General features: G+C 43.6%; 1 protein-coding gene and 1 long non-coding RNA gene across 3 annotated transcripts in view; one reads left to right on the top strand and one right to left on the bottom strand.

The window, feature by feature from the left end:
• The window catches only part of LOC119055260 (uncharacterized), a 34,415-nt gene extending 17,734 nt beyond the window's left edge, over window positions 1–16,681 (bottom strand). The window contains exons 1-2 of the long non-coding RNA XR_008392048.1: window positions 16,444–16,681; window positions 9,956–10,079 (exon numbers count right to left, since the gene is read on the bottom strand). This is a non-coding gene — a long non-coding RNA (uncharacterized LOC119055260). The remainder of the gene's footprint in view (window positions 1–9,955; window positions 10,080–16,443) is intronic.
• On the top strand, window positions 16,008–25,752 carry PAQR9 (progestin and adipoQ receptor family member 9). 2 transcript variants are annotated; one of them, XM_037153411.2, is made up of 2 exons: window positions 16,008–16,358; window positions 17,269–25,752. In XM_037153411.2, exons 1-2 carry the CDS (start codon window positions 16,335–16,337, stop codon window positions 18,556–18,558), a joined length of 1,314 nt encoding a protein of 437 aa, XP_037009306.2. In that variant the 5' UTR covers window positions 16,008–16,334; the 3' UTR covers window positions 18,559–25,752. The 2 variants fall into 2 exon arrangements, with proteins under 2 accessions (XP_037009306.2, XP_037009307.1); XM_037153412.2 differs by lacking the exon at window positions 16,008–16,358 and adding an exon at window positions 17,034–17,161.
• Window positions 25,753–27,518: the final 1,766 nt, after the last annotated feature.

Consider the following 27,518-nt stretch of genomic DNA (forward strand, 5'->3'; position numbering starts at 1 on the left):
AACTATTAAAAAAAAAAGACAAACCTCCACATTTCTATCCCCTCCAGGGATAGAAAGTTCCCTGGGGAAAAAAAAAGAACTGGGTTGTCTCATTTTTTGGAAGTTTCTCACATCCATTCATTCAGGGATATAACAAATATCTGTTGCACACAGTGCGGTGCCATGTGCTGTGCAGGGCGGTGGGCAGCACAGCAGGTCAGGGGCCTGCCTTCCGAGAGCTCGCAGACTAGTGGCCTGAGGCTACTGCTCAGCAGAAAGTGAGACAGACATTCGCCTTTCCTCTGGAACAACAAAATGCAGAGCAACAATAAACAAAAATTAGTTATCTCCACTTCTAACTGAACAAATAGGGTCGTCATTATGAAAAGACCTGTAACAGTACACCACAGTAACCTGCGATAACCCATCCAGTCAAGTCCTTTTCCAGTCCAGTTCTGTGTCCTCCTCTGCTCTGCTGCATGAGGCTCGTGCTTTCTAAATAGACAGAAGCAGCATTTCCTCCCCGGCTTCTCTCTGGGGCTAAGGTCAGCCTTGAGCGGAGGCCAGCATGAGTCAGCTTCCCCAGCAGGGACTCTGACCTCAGCCTGGAGGCTAGCCTTGCTAAAACCTTGCTGCACACATATGGCGTGGGAACCCAGGGTCCAGGACAAAGTGTGGGCATGCCCCCGTGGAATATGGGGCATGGATCCTGTGTAGACTCTGGGTCAACAGGGTAGTAACGAGAAACACCTCAGTTATTTCCCTAAAGAAATTTTTAATCATAACAGGAGCCACCAAACTGGTCATATATTTGATCTCATAATTCCATTTTGGGGAATTTATGCTGTGGAAACCACCCAAAAGAAAAAATGTCCAAAGATCTTCTCATAATGGTGCAGTAGGTAATCATGATATTCATAGCATCCCGCATACTTCCAGTGGAGAACTGTGCTGTAACCTGGATGAAACATTTCAGAGGCATTAAAAATGGAAAGGATGTGTACTATGTTAATTCACAGAAAGAACGATATTTAGAACAGAACATAAGATGGAATTCACACATGGATTATAATTGTATGAAATATCAGTAGGATGTCAAGAAAGGTTAGGAGAGAATTTAGAATATTGCTAATGGTTTAGAATTTAGGTTTTTGCCCCCTAGAATTCTTTGCTTTTTTAAAAAGAAAACCACTCAGTATGCAAATAAGAACTAATGACAACTGACATGACATGTAAAACCTCTTCAGTCCAGGCTTAAAAGGAAAGAGCAGAAGCAGCTGCTGGATCTTTGAGTCGGCCCCACCCCCAGCCTCTCCAGACCCAGAAGGAGAGACCAGGTTCTGAGGCCCTACCACCTCCAGACGGATCACCCCTGATGTTAGCCAATCAGATAGCATGTATCTCACTTTCTCTGGGATGCTGGTTCTGAGCTCTGTCCCTCTTCATTCTAACTAGTAATGCTAATTCCCTGACTATGGCAACCTTCACTGGGGCTGTTTGCCTGGAACTCTACCATGTCTGTCTTCATGCCTTTCATGTTCTCGCACAGGCCTCCTCCTATCACCTTCAAGTGGAGCTGCTCCCCCTAACACCCATTCCACTGCATTTAGCTGGCTTTTATGCCCAGATGTCCTCACCTTACCAAAGTTCATACCTTCATAGCTCAATGGCTCTTATACTTTTAAGGATCTCTACTAAAAGATAAACTTACTTAAAACCTGTACCATCTTAAGCCAGTATTTTGCAACATTATAGTGGTGTTTATCCTTCCTTGAGTGAACAGGGAAAGGGCAGGAGGCAGCTACCTGTTATTAATACCTGGTCTGTGTCTAGCACTTTTTATACATCAACATTCACAACTTTGCAAGAAAACATTATGTTTCCCTTTGCAGATCAGAGAGGTTAAACAACTTGCCCATGATCACATAGCCGGTATGTGACAAAGTCAAACTTTAAGCCCAGGACCTATTTGACTGGAAAGCCAGGGCTCTTTCAACCACCCCACGCTGTACCCAAAGTAGTTTCAGAGAAAGCACAGGGCTGGGAGTCAGAAGCCCAGCTGCGTGGCCCTGCACACCCAGACTTACTCCCCTGGGCTTTGGTTTTCATATCTGTAAATTCAGGGAACTGAACTTACGAAGCTGCACACTAGGAAGAAATAGAAAGGGCTAGGGAAAGGCCAGAATGGTCCCCAAAGGCCCTCCTTTCCCATTTTATCTAAGGACCGCTGACCAGCCATCACAGGTGCCCACGTGGCATCTTACCATCCACAGAGAAGGAGAAAGGGCCAGGCTGATGGCAAATTTTCCTCAATTGTTATATGAGGAAATAAGCACAGGACTCCTCACACTTTTGAAAGAAGAATCCTTTCTGATAGAAAGCTCTGAGCTGGCAGTTTTAAGCTCTGAAATAGAAATACCTTCCCGTATGATGTGGGGAAAGCCTGGTGGAAATGTCACTGGCCACCACTGTGGGTGCAGGATTAGCAGTGTGGAGGTCATCTGAGGACAGACTCCGAATTTGCAAGAAGGACTGGAAGGAGGAAATACATCAGGTTTTAGTTTTTACACCCGGGACTAAGTTATGTCACGATAAGCTCTGTCATCAAAGACAACGTGCAGGATGCAAGTGGCAGGAAGCACTGCAGTGGGACAATCCCTCCTGAACAGCTCAGACGGTGAGGCACGGACTGTGCCTTTCCCAGGACCTACCACACAGGCAAGCTTCCTGTGCCATCAGACACAGACCTATAATCACCTCTCTTAAATGCACAAGATTACACTTTCCTAAGTTTTATTAAGCACAATTCATGAAATCCAACCTAGAACAAGGTGGAAAGCATTTAAAATTCAGCATCAACCCACCAGGAACTGGGGCTGAACGCAAACCTTCCCCCACCCCTCCTGAGTTCCTGTTTCCAGGAGCTGTTTTTCCCCTGCAGCAAGCACTGGGCTGGCAGGGACCGTTAGCTATGCTCTCCTAGGGAGGTCAGGTCGCTTGGTATCTGCAGAAGCTGCCATGCCATGTCCAAGAGAGGGCACGTGTCAACACGGCTGACAGCAAGCAGTGGGGGCTGGTCTGCTCCCTCAGTTCTTCCCGAAAGGCTGTCCTCAGTGCTCCCTGCATGAGCAGGGCGGGGGACCCGCACCTCCGTGCTGGGTGGAGCGGGAGCAGCCGCCCACCTGCCCGCTTGCACGCTGCACCCTTACCGGGGTTGACGATTAGTGAGCAGCACTCTGAAAGTTCTGGGGACGTTTGCCAGCCTCCACGCATTTTTAAAACAGACTGTCAGGAGGAAGATTTGGTAAATTCTAAAAGCTCAAACGATAGGCAAAGAGGGTGCGTTAGTTTTTTCTACTTCCAAAGCACCATGTCAGCACTGACTTCCGCTTCTTGGGGTCTCTGCAAAGGTGAAACTGTGGGGAGACAGAACCTCAACCCTCTCTACTGAGCTGCGGGGCGTGCTACATGATGCTATTAATAGAAGATATTTGAGGACTTCTAACAACAAACCACGTTGTTAGAATTGACCTTTACAATTCAAATCACAGCATTGTATGTCTTCCCTATCCCACAGTACGTTTCCAGATAAATTGCTAATTCAGAGTGAACATACCCCTTGTCAGAGGCTCCATGGAGCGGGCTTGGGGCAGAAGGCACGCATCATTTGGGGACTTTGTTTTGTTGTTAGATCCCCAGGTGACTGATTCTCAAGTGCAGACACCACTTCCCCAGTCACTGAGGTTCACAGCCAACAGCTTTTGTGTTTTCTATTTTTGGTTTAGCTTTTTTGGGTCGTGGAGGTCAGTTAATTAGAGAAGCTTCTGCCTGAGCAGGGACAAAACAAATACTGAGTTGAGCCTAACTCTGGGCTTAGAAAGCCTTGGGGGTGGGTGTTCTTAAACATCCCACAAACGTTTATCAAGTGTCCACTCCGTGACAGGTGCTTTGAATAGAGCAGCCAGCAAAGGCCTCGCAGAGCTTATATTTCAGTAGGGGAAAAGAATGAATAAATATATTTTACACCACATATTATATAATGTCAGTTAGTGAACTAGGAAGAAAATAAAGCAGGGTGAGGAGGCAGAGAGTGATGGGGGCTGTTAATTCTGAGAGGTGGTGCTGCTGAGCAGAGAACTAAATGAAGGGAGAATGCCAGGGCAGGGAGCACTGGAAGCACAGGGAAGGCAGAGAGAAACAGCAAGTGCAAGGACCCAGGGGCAGCCGTCACCCTGCCAGTGTATCAGGAAAAAGCAGCCCATTCCTGGGCTGGTTTGGAGCTGCTAAGGAGACCTCCCCGCCCACTCAGCGAGACCGCTGTGCAGGGAACAACCTGTGCACAAATGCGTAATGCCTGTCCTAGAGGCACATGCTTGGGACTTAGAATAGCAGGAAGGCTGGAACAGGTGGGGAAGAGGAAGGTTAGAATGAGGGAGAGTGATTGATAACCAGCAAACTTAGTCTTGAAGATTAGTGCCTTAGAATAAAAATCCTTTCTGTATGTGACCTAACCACCCACCACATGGGACAGGGTTTTGGAGCAGACCCTCCCCAGGGGCTCCCCTCCATTCCCCACTGGGGCAATGATTTTCTGCCATCAGCCAAGAGGCTGAAGTGAAGTTTGAGCACAACAGCCCAAATGACAATACCACTTTAATTTGGAAATTTAAGCGTGGCTATTTCCATGTCCATGTCAGAAAAAAAAATTCTCTCCTTCCTCCCCTGTTTTATTCCTTTCTTTATAATATCTGTGTCATGCTTATCTCTCCTGAGGTAAGACAGTCTGTGCAGCAAAGTCAAAAGAATCTTGGCTCAAGTGTTAAATCACAAATATTTTTTAGCTTACAAAAATACCCCAAATAAAATATAATTTTCTCGCCTCTTTTTCCATCTTTAATCTCCTTCTTTATGAGAGGCTTTTATTTTATGCTTTTTTCAAAATTGTTTAAAGTGTTTTATAAATCTATTACTCTGACAAGCCCACATCCAATTACTGGATATTACTTTAATTTTAAAAATAACTTTAAAAAAACAAACTTGTGCTGTAATGTGTTACCATAACTGGGCGAGTCCGTCTTCCCTACGAGGTTACTGTAAAGGAGTTGATAGTGGCAGACTGAGGGTATGCCCACTGCTGAAGAACCTGTTAGGAATGTGATTTGTGGACGGAACCGTAGCCCAAAGAGCTGTTCCCTTCCCACTCCACTCCCCGCCCAACATAAACCCAATCAAATCAGGTTAATATAATCAGGAAGCCTCCAAGCTGCAGGACTGGCCATTCACGCCATTTAAAGTGAAAAACAAGGTTAAGTTCCATTCTCTAGAATTCAAATGTATTTGTCCATCAAAAGTTAGTGAGCATAAGCATTATTACGCAAAAAGAGAAATCAGACAAAGTGAGACATAAGCCAAGAACAAACGGTCCAGTTATTGACAGTTATCACTTAGATAAACAAGCATGGCTGACTGGCGAGGCTTAGTTTTACATGGGTTGCTTGCCAGATGGTGCCTGACCCTTACCCCAGCCCTGACCCTCCTGGGCTGGGGGTCAGCGATGGGGTGCAGGTGTCAGCCTAGCATTTACTTAAAAGTGAAAACACTGAAAGCTTAATGGTGTTTGAAACAGCATGGAAATGCTCCTTCTTTCGAAATGGCAACAAGAAATCTCAAAGTGGCTGCATTAAAAACTTTAGGCCCATTTCCCCTAAAACTGAAAACAAGATGACTCTGACTTTTCTTTGTTGTGCTCCAACTTGCTCCTCTGCTCTTTCCTGCTCCAAGGATCTAGTACCAACTTTGTACACATATCGTGTTTATTACTGCTTAAAAAGTAAATAGCTGGGGTTATTCAATACCCCGCCTTACCAGGAAACACCTCTAGACAGTCAATCAACTGCTTATGAGGACGGGGCCTCTATTGTTGAGAATGGTGGGAGGAATAAGGAAGGTGGGAGCGGCAGGGCAGGTTCAAGACTGAAACAAATTTAATGCATTTAGACCATGGAGTTTTTGGAACCCAAGGCTCAGGTGCCAATAGGTGACAATGGCAATAAGGACGTTCCTAAAAAAAATGCTCCTTGTTCACTGTTTAAAAATAAATTGTGTGCTGAGGAGACTCATTGGTAACCCTAAATTCTTGTGGTTTTCACATAAATGGGGCAAAAGATAAACACAAGTTCACTAAAATACATTCTTAAAAGGTCAATACAGGACTTCCAGTCAACAAGAGTAGGGCTTCCTACTCTTCCAGGGAGGGTAGGTAAACACTGTACTCACCTCCTCCCCCAACCACACCGAAATTACAGACTAAACTACAGCAACACCATCACTGAGAACTGCCTGAAATCTGGCTGAACAGAAGTCCTCCAGCTAAGGGTATAAAGAAGCCATGTCAAGACTGGTAGGACGGGCAGAGATGTGGAACAGGTGTGCCCCACACCCATGTGTAGCAGTTAAAACCAAAAGCCATATTTCAGCTTTGGGGATTCCCCCATGAAGAGTGAGGGGTCCCAGCCCCGCACCAGGCCCCCGAGGCCAGGGTTCCAGTGCCAGGAAGGAAAGTCCCCATAACTTCTGGCTGTAAAAGTACAGTGGGGATTATAGATAAGTTAAATAAAGGGCTTTTGGAGTCTCAGACTTTCTTCTTAAAGGGCCAACTCATGGACTTACTTGACTTGCTCCGAGCTCAAGGGCTGAGGCAGCAGCTTGAAAGACACCAGGCATATACCTACAGGAAGAAACTTAATTGTCTGGTGTCAGGAGAAGGTCTGGAGGAACTGCTTTCTCCCCAACTGAAGAGCTGGCAGAAGCCACTGTTCATTTGCCGAGCCCTCCCCCTGCACTGCAGACAGGTGCCATATATGAGTCTCCATCGACCTGGCTAACAGTCTCTGTTCCACCCTAGTGTTCTCTGAGTCTCCACATCAACCAACTTACAGGACACCCAAGCCACTTCCAGCAGTATTTTCATAAAAACCATCTGTCTTGACTCATGCTGCAGATCTTCCTGAAATCTCTCAAAGATCCACAAATGCCAAACCAGCAGCATTTAGACTCAGTATGCCACATAACTCTTTCTAAGCAGCCCCAAGCCCTGCATTAGTGGCGCCTGGATTCCATTCACAGCTTGGCCTCTCCTGGGCATCTCCAAGCACCAGGAGCAGCCATCTGCAAATCACAGTAGCTCATGCCAGGTGTCCCTGGGCAGGCCACAGGCAGTGGCTGACCTTGGCCTATATCTCCCAAGAGGTCCCAGAGCCACTGCACCCAGTGGACAACTTCCAACCACAATGAAACACCACACAACCACCTCCATGAGCAATAGTCAAAGGGTGGACTCAGCAGGCACCAGAGCCCTGAAATGAGTCCTGCCCTGTGGGGTGGGCCCCTGCATAGGAGCTCTTTCACTCTAGTCATAGTTGGTCCTTGGAACAAGCTGGCCTGGCATCAATTCCTCCAATCCACATGCCAACAACAACGAAGGCTCAACAATAGGAGGGTGCACACAACCAACATGGAGGGTCCACCTGGAATGCTCTGTGAGGCTGTGCCACTGGACCCTACAGGACACCTACTGAATTAGGCCACTCTACCAAGACGGTATAGACTAGCTGCTCTACATAATACATAAAAACCACACAGGGAGGCTGCCAAAATGAGGAGACAAAGGAATATGACCCAAACAAAAGAAGAGGAGAAATCTCCAGAGAAAGAACAAAATGGAGACAAGCTATTGGCCAGATGTAGAGTTCAAAACACTGGTTATAAGGATGGTCAAGGAACGTAGGGGAAGAATGCATCAACTCAGTGAGACCTTCAACAAAGAGATATGAAACATAACAATGGAGAGAGAAAACCAAAAAAGGTGAGTCAGAAATGAAGACTGAAATGAAGGCTACATGAGAAGGAATCAATAATAGGTTAGATGAAGCAGAGGATCAAATCAGTGATTTGGAAGATAAGGTAGCAGAAAACACACACTCAGAATAGCAAAATGAAAAAAGGATCCCTAAAAGGGAGGATTGCGCTGGCCAGGTAAGTCAGTTAATTAGAATGTCACCCCAATACACCAAGGTTGCAGGTTCATTCCCAATCAAGGCACATACAAGAATCAACCAATGAATGCATAGACAAGTGGAACAACAAATCCATGTTTCTCTCTCCCTCTCTCTCCCTTCCTTTCTCTATCTAAAATCAATAGTAAATTTTTTTCTTTTAAAGAGAGAATAGTATAAGGAGACTCTGGGAAAACATCAAGTGTACCAACATTCACAGCACAGAGGTACCAGAAGGAGAAGAGACACAGCAAGGAACTGAACCTACTTGAAGAAATGATTAAAAAAAAAACTCCCCTAACTTGGCAAAGGAAATAGACATATGAGTTTAGGAAACACAGAGAATCCCAAACAAGATGAACTCAATCAGGACCACATGAAGACATATCACAGTTAACATGCCAAAGGTTAAAGACAAAGAGAATCTTAAAAGCAGCAAGGGAGAGGCACTTAGTTACCTACAAGGGAGTTCCCATAAGACATTGTCAGATGACTTCTCAACAGAAACTTTGCAGGCCAGAAAAGATTGACATGAAATATTCAAAGTGATGAAAACCGAGGACCTAAAACCAAGATTAGTCTACCCAGCAAAGCTATCATTTAGAATTGAATGACAGATAAAGACCTTCTCACATAAGAAAAAGCTAAAGGAATTCATCACCACCAAACAAGTATTGTAAGAAATGTTAAAGGGACTTCTTTAAAAAGAGAAAAAATATGAGCAATAAAATGCCAATAAATACATATATATCGACAATCATTTAATTTTTTTAGATAAACCCCTTTATTTACTTCTGCTTCTCCATTTTGTTTAAAACAACAACAACCACCTTAATATTGACTGACAGCCCTTCCCCCTCACCCTTCTTTGGGCTGGCAGGTAGTTAACAGGGAAATGGCCCCTAGGGGTGGGGCTGACCATAACCACCCCTTGGGGAGGTAATGGAGCCCAAACCCCTGACCCCCTTCATGGACAGATCCCCCACACCCTGGGGAAGAAGAGGCGTCAGGGGCGCCAGAAGTGGCGGCAGCAACAGCCACAGCAACCAAAGGGAGGCAAGAGAAAGAGCAAATGGGCAGTGCAGGGACCCAGGAAGAGCTGGTCCCTGTGGATGAGCTGGTCCCCGTAGTTGAACCAGGAGAGGCCATAGCACCAAGCATGGAGGTCCAGGGAGGCTCAACAATCACTTTAAATTCAAGTGAATTAAATACTCAAATCAAAAGATACAGGGTGGCTGTATCAAGACCCTTCTATATGCTGTCTACAGGAGACTCACTCCAGAGCAAAAAACACAAAAACTGAAAGTAAAGGGATAGAAAAAGATATTTAATGAAAATGGAAACAAAAAAAGGTGAGTTAGCAATACTTATACTAGACAAAGCAGACTTTGAAACAAAGGATATATAAGAAGAGACAAAGAAAGACCCAGCAATTCCGCTTCTGGGTATTTATCCCAAGAAATCCAAAATACTAAATCAAAAAGACATGTGCATGCATATGTTCACTGCAGCATTATTACAATAGCCAAGATATGGAAGAACCTAAGTACCCATCAATAGATAAATGGATAAAAAAGAAGTGGTACATTCCAGGCCTGTCTGGAAAAAGTCCAGCCACTGTTAATATAACAAGAACAGTCTGTGTGACATTGATGTAACTTGGCATCCAAGGAGAGTGGACTGTAATGCACATGCATCAACAATGATGACCTCACTGTGCTAGTCAGTGAGGGTGGTAGACAGCATTGAGTCAACATATATACTGTGTGGCTGTCACATTCAAAATGACTGAGCAAGTAGAGCAAGGAATCTGCCTCAACTTTTGCGTTAGGCTTGAACATTCTTCTGCAGAAACTATTCAGGTGATTCAGAAGACTGCAGCTGGGCAACTGGTGATTGGCAGCTTCATCAAAACAACTCACCTGCTCACAGATCACGTCTTGTGCAGAGTTCTTTTGAGAAACATCAAATCACCCAGGTGACTGCTCCACTATAGCCCAGGTTTGGCACCCTGCAACTTCTGGCTTTTTCCAAAATTAAAATCACCTTTGAAAAGGAAGATTTTTCAGACCATTAACGAGATTCAGGAAAATACAAGGCAGCTGATGGTGATTGGGAGAACTGTGTGATGTTCCAAGGTGCCTACTCTGAAGGAGATTGAGGCATCTTGTCCTATGTACAATGTTTCTTGTATCTTGTACCTTCTTCAATAAATGTCTCTATTTTTCACATTACATGGCTGAATACCTTCTGGACAGACCTCATATATAAGATAATATATTACTCGGGCATAAAAAAATGAAATCTTGCCATCTGCAACAATATGGGTGGACCTGGAGGGTATTGTGCTAAGTGAAATAAATCAGAGAGAGAAAGACAAATACTATATGATTTCACTTATATACAGAATAAAAGAACAAAATAAATGAACAAAACAGAAACAAAGTCATAGATACAGAGAATATTTTGATGGTTGCCAGAGAGGAAGAGGGTTGGGAAGCTAGATGAAAAATGTGATGGAATTAAGAAGCACAAATTGGTAGTTACAGAACAGTTATGGGATGTGAAGTACAGCACAGGCAATACAGTCAATACTACTGTATTAACTGTGCATGGTAATGCCAGGGGCTTCTAGATTTTTTCGGGGTGATCACTCCACAACTTATATAAATGTCTAATCAGTGGTTGTACACCTGAAACTAATATATTGTACACCAACTATAATTGAAACATAAAAATTATTCTAAAAAATAATTCCTACACCTCAGTGTTGTCATAAGGTGTTTTTCTAAAACAGTCAATATATATGAAATACCCTTCAGCTGGTTTAGTGATTGGAACCTGGATAATTATGCTGATAAATATTTTCAACAAACAGGTATTGTATATCAAAGAAAAGAAAAATCATTTATGAAATTTAAATGTACAGGTGCATGAAAAGATGCTCAACATCACTAATCATCAGCAAAATGCAAATCAAAAGCACAGTGAAGTATCGCTTCACACCTGTCGGCATGGCTACCATCAACGAGACTAGAAACCGCAAGTGTTGGTGAGAATGTGGAGAAAAGGCAATGCTTATACCCTGTTGGTGGGAATGTAAACTGGTGCAGCCACAATGGAAAACGGTATGGAGTTTTCTCAAAAAGTTAAAAATATAATTACCATATGATCCAGCAATTCCACTTTGTAGTATTTATCTGAAAAATCATGAAAACACTATTTTGAAAAGATATTTGCACCCCCATGCTCACTATAGCATTTTTTTATAATAGCCAAGGCATGGAAACAACCTAAGTGTCTATTAATAGATGAGTGGAGATACACACACACACACACACACACACACACACAATGGACTATTACCCAGTTATAAAAAAAAGAATGAAATCTTGCCATTTGCGATGACATGGATGGACCTTGAGGGCATTGTGCTACATGAAATGTCAGATAACAAAAGACAAATATACCATGTGATATCACTTCTATGTGTAATTTAAAACAAAACCAAGCACATCGATACATAGAACAGATTGCTGTTTGCCAGAGGTGGGGAGTAAGGAGTGGGAGAAATGGGTGAAGGGGATCAAAAAGTATAAACGTCCAAAAATTAGTAAGTCTATTACAGCATGGTAACTACAGTTAACAATACCGTACTGCATATTTAAAAGCTGCCAGGAGAGTAAATCTTAAAAGTTGTCATCACAAGAAAAAGAAACTATGTATGGTAACAGATGTTAACCAGACCTACGTAGTGATCATTTCTCCATACATACAGATAAACCAGTGTGTTGTGTATCTGAAAGTAATATGTTGTATGTCAATTACACCTCAATAAAATTAAAAAAAATTTTTTTTAAAGAGTAAAAAACCTAAATGAGATGAATGGCAAGTGAGCTTAATTGAGCCCAGAGCTCAGTAACAGAGATGCTTTCCTGCTGATATTATATGCCATGATGTCATATTTTCCTTTTTGTATTAATCAATTACAGTAATCGATAATACTATGCTAAGTGCAAGAATCATCTATGAAATCTTGGAATCTGCTGTTTGCCTCTTCACAGAAATCGAGGCTATGGCAAGTCTCCTGGTAATAACAGATGTTATTTGTTCACAGGAGAATGCTTTGTATATAAAATGTACCTTCCAGCCATGCCTAATCAATATCCACCTGTCACACACTGCAGAAACACCTGCCTTTTTTGGCATCAGTCTTGTCGGGGACTTTCCAACCAGATCCAGTGAGCGACCTCACTCAGTGACCCCACTGAGCTTCGGTCCAGATGCAACAGTGGTTGTTCTCGTTCCATCAGTTGTACTCATTATAACAAAAGCTCTTGAGCCACAATTTTTAAAAGTTAAAAATGAAGAGGAGGCCCTATGAGGTAATAATTGTCTTTACTGGAGATGTTCAAGGCTGAGCATCTGTTTTCTTGTCTGAAAATGGGGACAGTAGATTTACCTTGCAAAGAGTATTCTGAGACTTAGAGATAATACATGTAAAGTGCCTATCCCAGTAAACAAATACAGTATATGATCAATAAATTGAAAGGACTATCATAAATGGGAAGGGAGTTGTACTAGATGACTTAAAGGAGTCAGTGACATCTCTATTCTAAGACTCTAGGACTCAAAGTTCTAAGCTTTTAAAGGCTTACAGAACTGAAAAGATTTTCCCCAATCACGAATATGTGTTAAGGGCAAAGCACTGTGTCTCCAGCACAACTGTCAACAGAACTCAATAATCAACTCTACACACTTGTCAATGGAAACTACCGAAAAGTTCCTACCAAGAGCAAGCAGCAGCCAATGACAATCTCCTCCCCGAAGGGTATCTCTGAATTAGGATGCATATGACATGGGAACATGAGGCCTTTGTTGTAAGAATACACAGGCTCTAGCCAGGAAACAGAAAGGGCAGAATTGAGAGAAGTAGGTCCAGAATGGAGACTGTCATGATAGCTCAGGAAAGCTGAGGGAGAGGCTGAAGGCTTGGGCAGGTCTGGTCAGAGCTGAGGGACTGCTTGCTGATGGGTCTGACCCCAAAACACTCTTTGCCAGCAGCCTGAGAGGCAGGAAAGGAAAGTCCCATCCTGGATCTAGGAGAGGGGATGGAAGCAGGCTGGACAAACAGGAGTGGTGGGCTGTGGGGCAGAAGTCAGTGAAGTTTTGATCCCACCCCTTTTATCTCCTCCCCATGCCCCAGCATATTACTTGTAAGTTATCTCCATGTACTACATATCAAGTAGTATAAAATGTACCTTCCATTTAAAAACCTATACAAAGTACATTTAGAAAGAGATGTATTAAAACTGTCTGTGTGCCCCACTTTTGAGAGCATAGGTAAACTGGCGGGAGAGAGAGGAGTATGAGGTTGTCATTCCGAGTAGAACGTCAAAAGGTAAAAACACCCTAACAAGTCTCCCTTAGCTATTCTGCAAAAGATAACCCTGTCACCACTCAGGAAACAGGCAGGAATGGTGTCAGATAAAAACTTATTCACCCACCTCTAGCTTCTAGACTCCACCTGGCCTTCCGATTGCACTTTTGCTCACAGGCTGCCATAGTTAAACCTGAAGCCACTGCCAGGAGGTTTTCCACCATGAGGAAACTCAGACCCTACAATCTGATAGTAACCATATCTGACCTGGAAGAGTTTGGGTGATAATATTATTCAGGTGATGGCTGTTTTCAATTTGGGGGGAAGGAAAGCACTTCGTTTATACTGTATCTTCTGAAGAGGGACTGAACCTTACAGAGCCGTCTTTGTATACAGCCTTGGGTGCAATAAAGCACTGGGTTTTGCTTGTTTGGTTGGTTGTATTTGGCTAAAAATGAGACTAGAAAAAAATTATTTCCCCCTAAAACCAGTGTATTATCTGTAAATATTACAGCATTTTTTCCCTGCAGGTTTTACACATAGCACATGGTCCCTATCAAATTTTCTGGGGAATTTTTTATACACGCTTCCTATTATTACTGTAGAGAGAAACACAAATAAACCTATAGTTGGTCTATAAGAACATGACCAAAGCAAACTATATGGACAAACTCTTTGTCCTGTTTGCTCCATCTCCTATACATGACTATAACTGTATTTTGCAGCCAGGACCCCTCAGCTCCCGAATGCACAGGGCCTCCACAGAGCTGCGCAAATTGCATTTGGGGTATTAGTTGAACAAGCCTTCAGTTGGGAGAAAACTATCCAGTTCTGCCTCTAAACACTGCCACCAGCTTCGAGATGCTTTATCTCCCAGTGCACCTTCAGGCAATGGCAGTGAGCCCGCTGCTTGTATCTGTTTAGCCAAGCCCAGGGGACCTGAGCATGGTTCTCACTGACAAGAGGCAGTTCATTTCCTGGAGATGACACACACTACAAAACCCAGGCTGTGTAGGGTTTGGAGAACACATTTTTATATCTGAAAAAACCTAAGAAAAATTACTACCAATTAATAGATTGGTAGTAATTAAAGAAGTCATATTGCTGGGTTAAAAAAAATAAAGTTAGGTCGGGTTTGTTTCCTCAGTTGCTTTTTACTTGGATTTGTCACAGTACAGTAAGGGCAGCACCTGGGAGCGAGCTTTCCTGAACATAGTTCATGGCATCAACTGGTTTGGTGGCTCATGTGGCTGGGACACAGGTGAGGAAAGAGAGGAAAGCAGAGATGTCAATGAGTTCCTGAAAGACTAGCGAGAAGGTTATGACAGATTTTTTGACTTTGTAAAACACTGTGTTTTAAATAATACCATAATTTATTATAGCCAGCCTTATCACAATTAGTCACATAGATAAAAGTTACTTTATCTAACTACAGTTTTACATTCATTTACAGTCAATTACATTATTTAACTTGATATGAACTTTCTACTATATTTTCCCCAATTACGTAAGTGAGCCAATTATGCAACTAAGAGGTTGGCAAATATGGGAATTATTACAGAATCAACATTTTTTTACAGATCACAGCTCAGGTCATTTGTGGAGTAACAAAGAGAATATAAAAACTTTTTTCTGGCCTGCCCTGTTCAGGTTTATCATTCCTAGGCCTGATTAACAAAATGCCTGACTCTTAATCCCTTTTACAAATTAGCCTGATGTTTAGTCCACATATGAAAGGAAATTAGGTTTGGCTTTAAAACAACAAAACTCTAGGAGCAGAGAAACAGAAAATACTAAAACAAAATACTAGTTAACCAACTGTCATTAGCAAAATATCACTTTGCTAGTTAAGCAACTAGTTAAGCAAAATATCATTAATTTCAAAGCCACTCATCAGGAATTTGTGATAGCTCAGAAAGGCATAAGGTGCAAGTGTACCTTTGGCCTAATTGGATAAGAGTTTGCTGAGCCAGGCACTAGTGGAAAAGGTTTTTTCAGAGAGAAGGCTGAACCTTCTAAAGAGACTGTTTCGATTACCTTGTAGTAATGTTAGACATTTGTTAATACTGAATAATTTCTAAATTATAAGTCATTTTTATCCACAACTTAGGTCCTCCTTGAGCCATTACTAAGTGAATCCTCTTTGACCTGCTTACAATACTGGCTGTAGTGATGAAGATCACCTTTCATTTATCAAATGAAAGCCTTTTCCTAAATCAAACTGTCCTTCTAGTTTACTTTGAGTGAAGCAGTTTGTTGGATGTTCCGGTTTAAGTACTGAATACATAAGATTTAGAATCAGTTTGCATAGGTTCAAATTTCCCCTTCTACCAATTGGGCATGTTACGTATTATGGTCGTCGTGCCTCCATCTCATCTGTAAAAATGGGAAAAATAATATCTAAAAGATTTAACAATTGTGAAGCACTTAGAACAGTGTCTGGTCCCTTAGAATTATCTCCTGTTGCCATGACACTATATTGCCGGTAGACTCAGTCAAACCCCCCAGGGCATCACTAAGAGAAACTTCTGTGAAATGAAATGGTAAACACTTTACAGCAGGCAGGTTTTTGGCCCGCCTTTACAAGGCTCAAGGGTATATTTTCACATGCAGCGCATCACAACTGGTTTCCAGTTCTTCAGTCTTCCTATACCCTGGCCTGCAGCCACCCAAGCCTGCCAGGTACTGCTCGTCAATTATGCATAGGATTTTCCCAAGCCAACGCCTCCCAGTCTCTGCGAACTGTCTCCATTCCTGCTAGGATTCATCCCTCCTAGACACAGCTCTGCTACGGAAGCCTTCTTTAGGAAAACCTGCAGATCGTTAGTCTCTGAATCGCGCGGTGGTGAGCAGTGCGGCCCCGAGTTCTCTGACTTCAGGCTCCAAACAAGATTCCCAGTTAAAGACACAAGAACACGAGGATGACTGCGCTGCAGCCCCCGAAGGTTGGTGAGAACGACCAGAGGCCACTTATGGGATGGTTCGTTTGGACCAGACAAGGACAAGGGAGAAGGGGGGTTAATGACGCACCTGAATAAGCCCGCTATAGGAGAGAAGATAAACTAAGGCTCGGTGCGGTGTCCACAGCGAGAGCTGCGCGCGCTCCCGCGCGCGCACACACACGGGAAAGAGAGGCAGTCCCGTGTTTTTGACAGTGACACGACCCTGATCCGGACACGGTCTCAAAGCTGCCCCGATTTCCGGAGCGTCTCTGCCACCACTACCTCTCGACTTAATGTTAGCGCATCTCCTCGCTTGGCCCGGCCAAGGCGCCTCAGGCGCCATCTCCTCCCCCACCCCACCCCCTCGCTCGCCCGGCCGCAGCTCTCCGCCCCTAGCGAACGTGGCTATCTAGTGTCCTCTAGAACACACACGCGTGGCTGTCGGATTTCGAACCCTGGCGTCGACCCTCGCCATCGCTACCGCCACGCGACTCAGTCTCTGGCGCAGCCTTTGCCCCCGCATCAATCATTAACGGGCCAGCTCCGGCTGCTGCGGCCCGAAGGGGGTGGGGAGGATGGCACGGAACTCGAGACAGGGGACAACTCTACCCCCGGAGGCGGCCGCGAAACCCTAGCCGGAGAGGCCCCCGCCCTCTCTCGGTGCGCTCGTCCCTCCCTCCCTCCAGCGCCTCATCTCCCTCATCTCCCACATCCCCGCCTCCCGCGCCGCACGATGCCCAGTCACCGGGGCAGCGCCGCCGCCGCAGTCCGCCGCGCCACCGCTGGGGCTGCCGCAGCGCAGGCGGGTAGGAGCCGATAGCACGGAGCCTGCCGAAAGGGACGCAGAGCCCCGCGCGCTCTTGCTAGTCGCTGGCTGTTTACAAACCAATTATTTTTATTTACTTATTTTTAGGAACGGTTGATTAGAGGCTCAGGTCTTCTCTTGAACCTGCAACGACACCCTCGGCGCGAGCACAAAGGCTCCGACGGCGGCCGGCGGGGGCTGCAGAGCGCGCGGGAGCCGGCGCCAGAGGTCGCCTGTTCGCGTCCTAGCCAAGCCAGAGGCACCATGCCGCGGCGCCTGCAGCCCCGGAGCGCGGGCACAAAGGGCCCGCCGGCCACGACCTCGGCGGCTTTCGCAGCCACCTCACGTTCCCACCCCTCGGCTTCCGGGGACTCTCCGGCCTCCGCCAAACCGCTGCTGCGCTGGGACGAGGTGCCCGACGACTTTGTGGAGTGCTTCATACTGTCAGGCTACCGGCGGCTACCTTGTACGGTGCAGGAGTGCCTAGCTTCGGTGCTGAAGCCCACCAACGAGACGCTCAACTTCTGGACGCACTTCATCCCCCTGCTGCTGTTCCTAAGCAAGTTCTGCCGCCTGTTCTTTCTGAGCGGCCCTGACGTGCCCTTCCACCACCCGTGGCTGCTGCCGCTGTGGTGCTATGCATCTGGCGTGCTGCTGACCTTCGCCATGAGCTGCACAGCGCACGTGTTCAGCTGCCTGTCCCTGCGCCTGCGCGCCGCCTTCTTTTACCTGGACTATGCCTCCATCAGCTACTACGGCTTCGGCAGCACGGTAGCCTACTACTATTACCTGCTACCCAGCCTCAGCTTGTTGGACGCCAGAGTGATGACCCCTTACGTGCAGCAGCGCCTGGGCTGGCACGTGGACTGCACGCGCCTCATCGCTGCCTACCGCGCACTGGTGCTGCCCGTGGCCTTCGTGCTGGCGGTGGCCTGCACTGTGGCCTGCTGCAAGAGCCGCACTGACTGGTGCTCTTACCCGTTCGCGCTGCGTACCTTCGTCTTCGTCATGCCTCTCAGCATGGCCTGCCCCATCATGCTTGAGAGCTGGCTGTTTGATCTGCGTGGCGAGAACCCCACTCTTTTTGTGCACTTCTACCGCCGCTACTTTTGGCTGGTGGTGGCCGCCTTCTTCAACGTGAGCAAGATCCCTGAGCGCATCCAACCTGGCCTTTTTGACATCATTGGCCACAGCCACCAGCTCTTTCACATCTTCACTTTCCTCAGCATCTACGACCAGGTGTACTATGTGGAGGAGGGTCTGCGCCAGTTCCTCAAGGCGCCGCCTGCCGCGCCCACGTTTTTGGGCACTGTGGGCTACATGCTGCTGCTGGTCGTCTGTCTGGGGCTGGTCATCAAGAAGTTCCTAAACAGTGCTGAATTTTCCAGTAAAAAATGAGCCTCTACCTTGCAAGAGGCTACTGGTTTGCCCATTTGTTTGGACTTTCTGTTGTTGCTACTGTTGGTTTGTTTTCCAGTTTTGTTGTTTCCTTCTTTGCTCAAGGAGGTTGTTCTAGAGCCGCAGGGGGAAAAAAGTCTGCTGTGACGGGGGTTTCAATGCACTTGGGGCTTTGGAAGAGGGAAATGGGTCAAGCAGGAAGGAGAGGGCCACTGGTTTTTGCCCGTGGACAAAATTCTGGTGATGTCTGTGACATCCAGGGAATTTTCAAAGGCAGCAAATAAAATCCCAAATAAAACCCCAAACAATTCGCTTTTCCAATGATCTTCTGTGCCAGCGGTAATAACAAGTAGCCCCTGTGAGGTCAGGTGCGCATTAAAGAGGGTAAGTAGACCAAATCCCTGGGTTCTTCCATTTCAGTCTGAGGAATGCTTGGATTTGTCAAAAGAATGGATCTTTGTAGGAAACAGGCATAAAGACATAAATAAGCCCAGGGCTTAACCTGCTAGAAAATGCATGGAATGTGAACACAAGTTTAATTACTTCGAAATGTTTCTCAGATGTTATTTAAATAGTAATATATACAATGACTTTTTCATAATTTATCAAGCCTGTGATACGCACTGAATTTTATTTGTTTTTGTAGTTTTGAATTTTGCAGCCCTTCTGCATTGCATACACTTTAACTGGACGCCAGGGCAAGCTGCTTGAGAGTTCTCAACCACTGTACTTCCCCAAACAGTGTTTCCTGAAGGCCTGTGTTCCATGATGCAAATGTGAATTACTTCACCTTAGGGACTCTCGTTAGACCACTGGGGAGGAGCTCAGTGGTCTATGTAGATCCCAGATGCCCACTTACTTTAATGTATTCCACAAAACCTATCTTTTTTGGTTTGTTTTGTTTTTAATCTTATTCTTTCCTTCTTTACTTATTTAAATTACCACTGGAATAAATGTGCCTTTTGAAGCAACGCCCAAATGACTGGTCCTCAAATATAGGGGAGGGCAGTTGGAGTAAACTGTTTTACTACAAATCAGGGTTTAACATTCTACCCAGAATGGAAGGAAGAAGATCATGTTGGTTTCAAGCTGTGAGCAACATGGAAGTAGCTTACCAGGACACAGAGCGTTTGGCTTCTCTGCCAGGAGAAGGAGCAGAACCACTAATATGACTGTGGTTCCTAATGCAGCCATCAGGGAAGGTGAAAAGACACTGTTCTAGACCGATGCCATCTATCCTCACTTAAAAATGCAATACTCAGGAATAGGTAAGGCAGATATAGTATGAAAGTCAGGAGCATATTACCTGAATTGTAACTGAAATTTTTGAGTTCAATAAGATTACCTTTGCCTATTTAAACACTGAAGTTTTCATTTAGATGTAGACTTTGGTAATGAACAGTCACCCTAAATTATGGAGAAATGAGTGAACATGCTCCTGAGATATTTTTTAACAATCACATTGGCCAGTGTTATTTAAGACATTTCTTATAAATGCTAACCTGTACTGGAGGTGGCAACTGTAGATTAACACAAACCACTGAGGTAGCTTATTTAAATACTTAATACTTCTTGACAAGACCTTTGGTTAAGAGCCAAATAAGTCATTGAATGGGAAGTCTTGACTGCATGGTATAATTTAGATCAAGCACATAAACTAGATGAACACTTACCTCAGTACTGGTAGGCTGATGCTCCTAAAAATATTGCTGTTTTCATTTGTGCTTTTAATTGCTACTATATTTATAAGCCAAGAGGCTTGACACAGTTCCCTGGAGGAACCAGTATGCTTATGTGTTAATTTGTACACAAAGCTTAACCTTATATATGTCTATATTTAAATTAGAGCCTCTTAATGGGATTGTAAATATATTTTGCACGTTTGCAGATGGGTGTCACTGTCATGGCTTTTGCAAAGTGCAAGGAGACTCCTGTTAGGGTACAGAGGCTGAGAATTTGTGCCTACTACAGACTGTCATCCTTCACCTGTAACTGATACAGTACATGCATTCAAAGGCAATTGTGGAGATTGGGATATTTCCACCTGCAAATTTATTTGCATGCCATTATTGTTTCTTCTAGAGCCTCAAAGAAGTGGCTTTGGAAGCTAGAGACATAGGTTGATGAGTATTTCATACCTTCCTTGTAAAATGGGACCGCCCCCCTTTCAGAAGGAACTTTCAAGAGACAGACTTCTAAAAAGGATTAATGCATTTGAGAACAAAAAATAAACCTTGTATTTGTCATTTAAAATTTTTGTTGGAGATCTTGGTCTGCAAACAGAATTCTCTTCTTGCTCTGTGTCTTTGTCCCTAAGCAGAAGCCCCTTGAGGATAAAATTATACCCATATTGTTTTCAAATGATTCTGATGCCCGAACTCAGGAAGAGAGAAGGAGGACTCACTTTCCTTCCTTTTGCTTTTTCCTTCCCCCACTTTACCTTTCCCTTTCCCATCCTATCTTAGCTTTTATATACCATACATAACATGGACAAAAGGGCATTCTAGTTGAAAACATTGTTTTTGTGTCACTTCATGTTTGCAAATAGATACCATGTGTACTACACAGACCAGGCATGTTTGTAAAACTGTGTTTGTGCTAAAGAATATCCAATTTCTGTCAAGGTACATGATGATATTTTAGAATCAGGAAATATTTAAAAGTATCCAAATTTGCATGGAACTGTCCAGGCACATTACATATTTCAGGGGTATCATGGCCATCAGAATAAAATAGCTTTAACAATATTTCTCACACTCTCCATTTTGCCACATCCTTGAAAATTCACTTTTTCTTTGTTGTGTTATTTGAAATGTGGGACAAATGATAAGAATGCACTTTATCATCTCTGCACAACCTATTTTGAAAGCATAGGATTTTGAAGCATATTATGTAATACATGGTATTTTTACTTGTTAGTCATAATCGAGATGACATAAGGAGCTAGAGACATAGAGTCATGCCTGGGAAATGAGGGTGTTGACTTCAATGCCTGTCACCCTATGGAGTTGGTCTTTGGGACTGACTCAGGCTGAGTCAATTGACTAAAGGGGTCCCTTTCTTCCCTGTCCTTGTAGCTGTACCCTCAGCTAAAGAAGATGACCTTCCCAGAGAAAGGAAGCGAGTTCTTTGGTCATGTCATGACTGGCTTGTAAAAATAAATGTGCTCTTTTCCACTGGCTATCCATTTTCTATAAATAGCCCAGGAAGAAAGTATAGGGCTTCAAAGCTGGCCAGAGTGGCTCACATGTCTCCATTCATAAATCCTGCCTGAAAGTGCTTGCAGTCAAAAACTTTAAGCTAATTCATCATGCTACTTCAGGGCAATGATTTCTAAGAATGCAAAATTTGGGCATGGAAGTGATTTTTATAATTTTTTATGATTTGGTGCTGAATCTGAGGGCTAACAGCAATTAAAAACAGGGATTTTTGTCTTCAAATTTCTTCACAACTTTATTTAGGTGACCTGTACAAAGCTATAGCAGAAAACAGTTATGGTAGGCATTATCGTCATTTCAAGGTTTTTCCGTAAATCCAAGGCAACAGAATTGTTTTCAAACTGGTAATAGAATGTGGAGATTTCTGTGTGCTTGACTGTATTTACTAGTTTGCATGGCTGATGTCTGGTGAAGCACAAACACTGAGAGAAAAAAATACATATGTATGTAATTGTAAAATAGAGTGAAGATATGGCTGTTCTTGGATTTGGATTATAAAGTCTTACACAAAATGTTACCAGCTACTTAATTTTTATCATCTTGGACTATGCATCTGTTGAATTCTGCCATGGTTGACTTCATTCTGTTAGAGTCTTTGAGTTGATTTTCATCCATTGGTTCATGTGATTCCTTTAGTGACCACTGAGCATCCATTGCAGGTTAGACCTTGGCTGAGAATCCATCACATTGTCACAGCCATTACCCTTTTATCTGTGGATAGACCAGGGGTCAGAGCACCAGAAGGGCCCTCAGGCCAAGGATCAGACTCTGATCTTTGCCATAAGCAAAATGTTCCAAGACACTGAATTTGGTTCTTTTTTCCTTTCTGTTAGCAAAGAATCTTATTTCAATTAACACATGCTACTTGCCCACAATCAATTTCCCTCTTTTTCGTTCTTTTTGTTTCTGCCTGCTCCTAGATCTTTGTGAATTTTATAGTTCAAAATAACTAGAAAATTTAATGTGAATTCAGGTGAAGGCATAGCAGGCATATATGTACATAGAAGAGGTTGAAAATTTTATCATCACTACTAGTTAACAAAGAATAATAACAATCACTTTTGGGAGGTTTATAATGTTCATATAATTATGAAGTAAGGTTCATACAAAGTGCCTAAATCGTGATGTCATTAAATGTCTGAATTCCATAGATAGCATCTAAATCTCCAAAGATTAATGTTTTTTAGCCCTTTTCCTCCTTTAAGATCTTTGTGTTATAATCTATGAAACGTGCTAGAAAAATGGAGGGAATTACCAGATGTAAAAAAGACAGCAGAAGGCATGAGAAGGGGAAAGCAAGAATTAGATTCGATCCACCTGAATGGAACAGCAAGTTCGACTATGGACAGTTTCGCCTGAGTTTTACACTTGGTCCCTAGAAAGGCATGTGAACGCCCCTGCCATTAGTGCTCAAATAGGCAGGCGAGGAATTGTGTTTGGCACATCCTATAGCTTTTGACCTGAGCACTAGTGCCCAGGTATATTTTGAGTGGTACACTTACCTTTGGCTTAATGTCTTTAATTTGTGTCCATAAAATGAGGGCATAAGGCAAAATGCATTAGGGATAGCACCATCCAGTTGTAAATTACCTTTTGAAACCCTTTCTTGAAAGATTGACAGTGTTCTGTCCTGTATGGCCTGAGGAAAAGCAAACACAACTAGATGAGCTGAAAAGGTTGTACTTGTTGGTTGAAGGTGAGAACCACTCCACTCCTTTGTGACAGGCCACACACCTTCCCGGTCAAAGACTTTATTTCATCAATGTTATGAATAACTGTTTCTTACATGTGAAAATGGGTGTAAGTTCTTCTGAGTCACTTTTCCAGAAAGCTGATACAAATTTTTGGCTTATTGAAAGAGGCCAAACGTATTGCATTTTTGGTTTACAGATTTTTAACCAATTTGCAGGCCATTTTGTTTTAGAGCTTGTTGAGTGTGAGAGCAAGTTGCAGAACCAGAATGTTCATTTATAGGTGAGGGGCCAAGAATGCTGATTTGGCTGTTAATTGCGGAAGGACGTGCCTGTTAAAAGCTCTGAACACACATTTATATGCAACAAAATTCTCACTTATTTATTATTTAACTCAATGGAAAAACTGCCTTTTTTTTGAGCTTTTGAAAATGTTTCCCCAATATATTGTGCTTCTAAATGTAATGCATGAGCTTTAATACTTTTTCGTTTTGGAACAATCTCTGGAAGCTATTCCAAACATGGCATTTCTTAAGGAAAATTTCTTGAACGCCTAAAAGTTGCAGGTCACCTTTCTCATGCCTTACAGCTCCACGTAAAACATGCAATAATACTCAAGTAAAAGTGGAGGGGTCTCCAGCTGGTTCTTTATCCATGCTGTAGAGATGGCCCCGCCCCTCCTGGCTCACCCCAGCATTGAAAAAAGATGCCATGTAAATAAACCCTTGTTTTCAGATGAAGATAGTATAGGGATACATGAATTTCACATCTTCTTTTAGTTCCATTTCTAGTTAGGTAGCATAATACGTTTTTCATATGCTGGATGCAAACAAGAAAATTAATAGGAAAAGTTTTAAAAGAAATATTCTCACTTTGTATTTTAAAAGTTTATAGCAGCAATTTGTTTAAAAAAAAAAAGGCCTTAGCACATAGATGAGAACCAGCGCCTTTTGGAAAGACTCATCTTTGTCCTGGGAGTTTAATCACCTTGAACTCTTACCTGAACAATAAAGACCGTAGGTCTTTAAAAGTGTAAATAATGTATAGTTGAAAAGATGGGTTAAAAAAACAATTTTTTAAAAGAAGAATACTGTCAGATATGTTATAGTATGTCATAGGTGTGTAACAAGGCTAAATTCAAAAGTCTTTCTAAAATGCTTGTTGGAAACTTCATTAAGGTCACTCTCTCAGCAAGGCTTAGCACAGATCTACTTTGTACCAGGCTGGTTTTCTGTTATGGAGGCTATAAGCAAAATTATTCCAAGCAGCTAAGTATCAAGGCAGTAAAGGGCTGAGGTTACAGATCACTTCGATGAGGGTACAACCACTGTGAATAACATAAAAGTAACTAGAAAAATGCACAGCCCTGGACACCCTGCTCCTTATTTGTCTCGAGTGGAAAGAGTAAAGCCCCCTGCCATCACTACACAGACCGGGGCAGGGACAGGCTAGGTGCCGGGCTGGGGGAAGTTCTGTGACTTGCAGTAGCTGTGCACTCCTTCCACTTCGTCCTTCTCTCAGACCACTGACACCACCCTGGAAGCCTCCGCTTTCCACAAACTCAGCCTGGAAGACAAAAGGTTTCTACAAAGATTCTATTTGGGCCTTCTCAAGCTGTTTGCCTTATGAGGTTCATCCATTTCTAAACTAAAGATTCAAATATGATTACTGTACTCAGATTTACAAGAATGTACAACCAGCAGGTTCCCTTTTGCAGTAAAGGGCATTAGCTGAAGGGCCATACTCAATTTTTCCTTCAGCTCAGAGGCAGACAGAGGATTTGCAGCGACCACATAGAGATCCTTTGGTATAGAGATCCTTTGGTAACAGGTTTTTCGTTTTTATATTTTTAGTTCATTTAATGGTGATAATGGAGGGAGAAGAGAGTAAAGGATAATGCGGGTGTGGAAAAAGAAAGAAACAATCATTTTTTCCACTGCTTGCTAAGTTAATTCTTAGGCTGCTCTGGCCCCAGCCATCATATACATTCTGGTCAGCGACATTTAGCAGGCTAGAAAAATTTTCTCAGGATTTGTGAACTTTCCTACAGGGGCTACAATGTGGGTTCAAACCATTAGCATATTCTGCCAAGCATTGTTTATTCATAATTCCACATTACCTGGTAAATTAAGAAGAACAATCCATAGAAATAGGTATCACTTTGGTCAGTTCTGTGAATGTAGCTGAACAAACTTGTGACTTACTTCTGTTGTGTACTTTGCCATGATTTTGCTTTTGTGAGACATTTGTTCCCTACAGTCTTGAATATAAAATTCTGTATAACTATACATTTTTTTGCTGATAAATATGTATGAAATAAGAATAAATTATTTGTAAGCATAGTGTTTAGGACTGTATTTATATGCTTCTGTGTATGTTCAGAAGATATCCTTCAGCAAACAAACTGTTCCTAAATTAACAGTATGTACGATAACATTAATAAGCATGATAAGAAAAAAAACATCCTTTTTATAAAAACCAGCAGGCAGAAGGGAAGAGTGTAAGTTTGTCCTGAAGAAGCACCCTTAGTATATTACTTTATACTTTTTAGTTAAATGAAATAGAAAATTCATGAGTTACTTTGAAACGGTATCTTCCAAGAAATACTTGTCAGTCTAAGTGATGAAGATTTTCCTTAAACCTCCCTATTTTCCAAAGGCACACAAGGTCCCTGGACTTCTGTGCAATACAGCCATTCCCAGAACCCTGGCAATGGGTGTGAATTCACAGTACCTCTGTCCCGAATAGCCCTAGCAAGAGAGAGCTGCCTGCACTTCTTAAGCTCTATGGTGACTACTAAAATTTTAAATCATGTTTACTGTTACCTCAGGTAGGGTTTTTTGGTTATTAGGAACAGAAAATCTCTCAAGCATAAGACGGTTTGTGGGAAGAACACCGGAGAGCTCCCAGAATGCACAGAGTTGGTGCCTCAGGGAAGACAGCAACAGGGCAATGCTACAGATTCCAGCGGGGAACTCCCTCCCCAAGTGAGCAGTGTCCGGTGCCCCCCTGCACGAGCGAGCCCGCCTCAGCTGTGTTCTGGCCCTCTCCCACCTGTCCCCATTTCAGATTCCGGGGAGAGAGTCTCTGACTGGCCTAGCTCAGGTCACATAGACTCTGGAGGTGTCAGGGTGAGAACGCCAGTAATTTGCAGCCCTTTCCAGAACCATGTGGAGGGAAGAGGTTAATTTCCCGAAGAAGGGGAGGGTGAGCAGACAAAAACAACAGCTGTCCATTTCATGATTCACCCCCTTGGCTGTCTGGTGCACAAGCATACAACCGAAATCTCAACTCCTAGGAGACTGAAGTTTGGGCCAATGGGTGTTATGGAAAGCACTCGTCCAAACCAAATGCCGTACAATGTGGGGTTCCCACCCAAGCTCTGGAGCACCTGGTTACAGAAGGAGGAAGGAGAAAAGTGCCAGCAGCCCCAAGCAGTAGTAACCATAGCCCAGCGCCTGACTAGCTAACCCACACCCTCCTTTCCATACATGTTGCCCTTAATATAATACAAGTATTACTCGTGTAATCTACGTGTTCTTGTCCCATTCCCCAAAATCAATCCCAAATCCTCACTTAAAACTGCAGCAAGTTCCCAGCACCCGGGATCTCCCTGTGATGTGAATTCCTCTCATTCAGGTCAGGATGTGGCTAACTGAGACATTCAGCTATACCCCAAGTTCCTCACTCTACAGTGGCAGAGAACTGGGCTGCTGAGAGGCAAACTGCCACTCAGAATAGCATCCACTTTTAATAGTGTGCTGTGTCACCAGTGCATGGCAGCCACCACATCCTCAGGCTGAGGAAGAACAAGCCATCCTCCACCTGGTAGTGAGATGAGCTCCTCAGGGTCTGTGTGCCGGAAATACTTCTATCTACCTTGCTCCATCACTGCTCTCACTTTGGCCACCCAGTAACTCTTCAGCCTGTCCAGCATCTGCCTATTTGCCTTAAGAACCATTCCCAATCCTTTCCCTCATCTGCTCTGTATTAGTTATTTTAGGCTCCCTTACTATCTGGCTGTTTGTTAGGTCCTGGCAAAGGAAGAAAT

The sequence above is a fragment of the Artibeus jamaicensis genome, unplaced genomic scaffold (genome assembly GCF_021234435.1).
Source record: "Artibeus jamaicensis isolate MK-2021 breed Jamaican fruit bat unplaced genomic scaffold, CSHL_Jam_final contig_466, whole genome shotgun sequence".
Taxonomy (NCBI): Eukaryota; Metazoa; Chordata; class Mammalia; order Chiroptera; family Phyllostomidae; genus Artibeus; species Artibeus jamaicensis.

Excerpts from the sequence above, each read along its gene's own strand:
- PAQR9 (XM_037153411.2), top strand. The coding sequence starts at position 16,335 with ATGACTGCGCTGCAGCCCCCGAAG. Across the intron at positions 16,359-17,268 it reads CTGCGCTGCAGCCCCCGAAG|GAACGGTTGATTAGAGGCTC; the intron begins GTTGGTGAGAAC and ends ACTTATTTTTAG.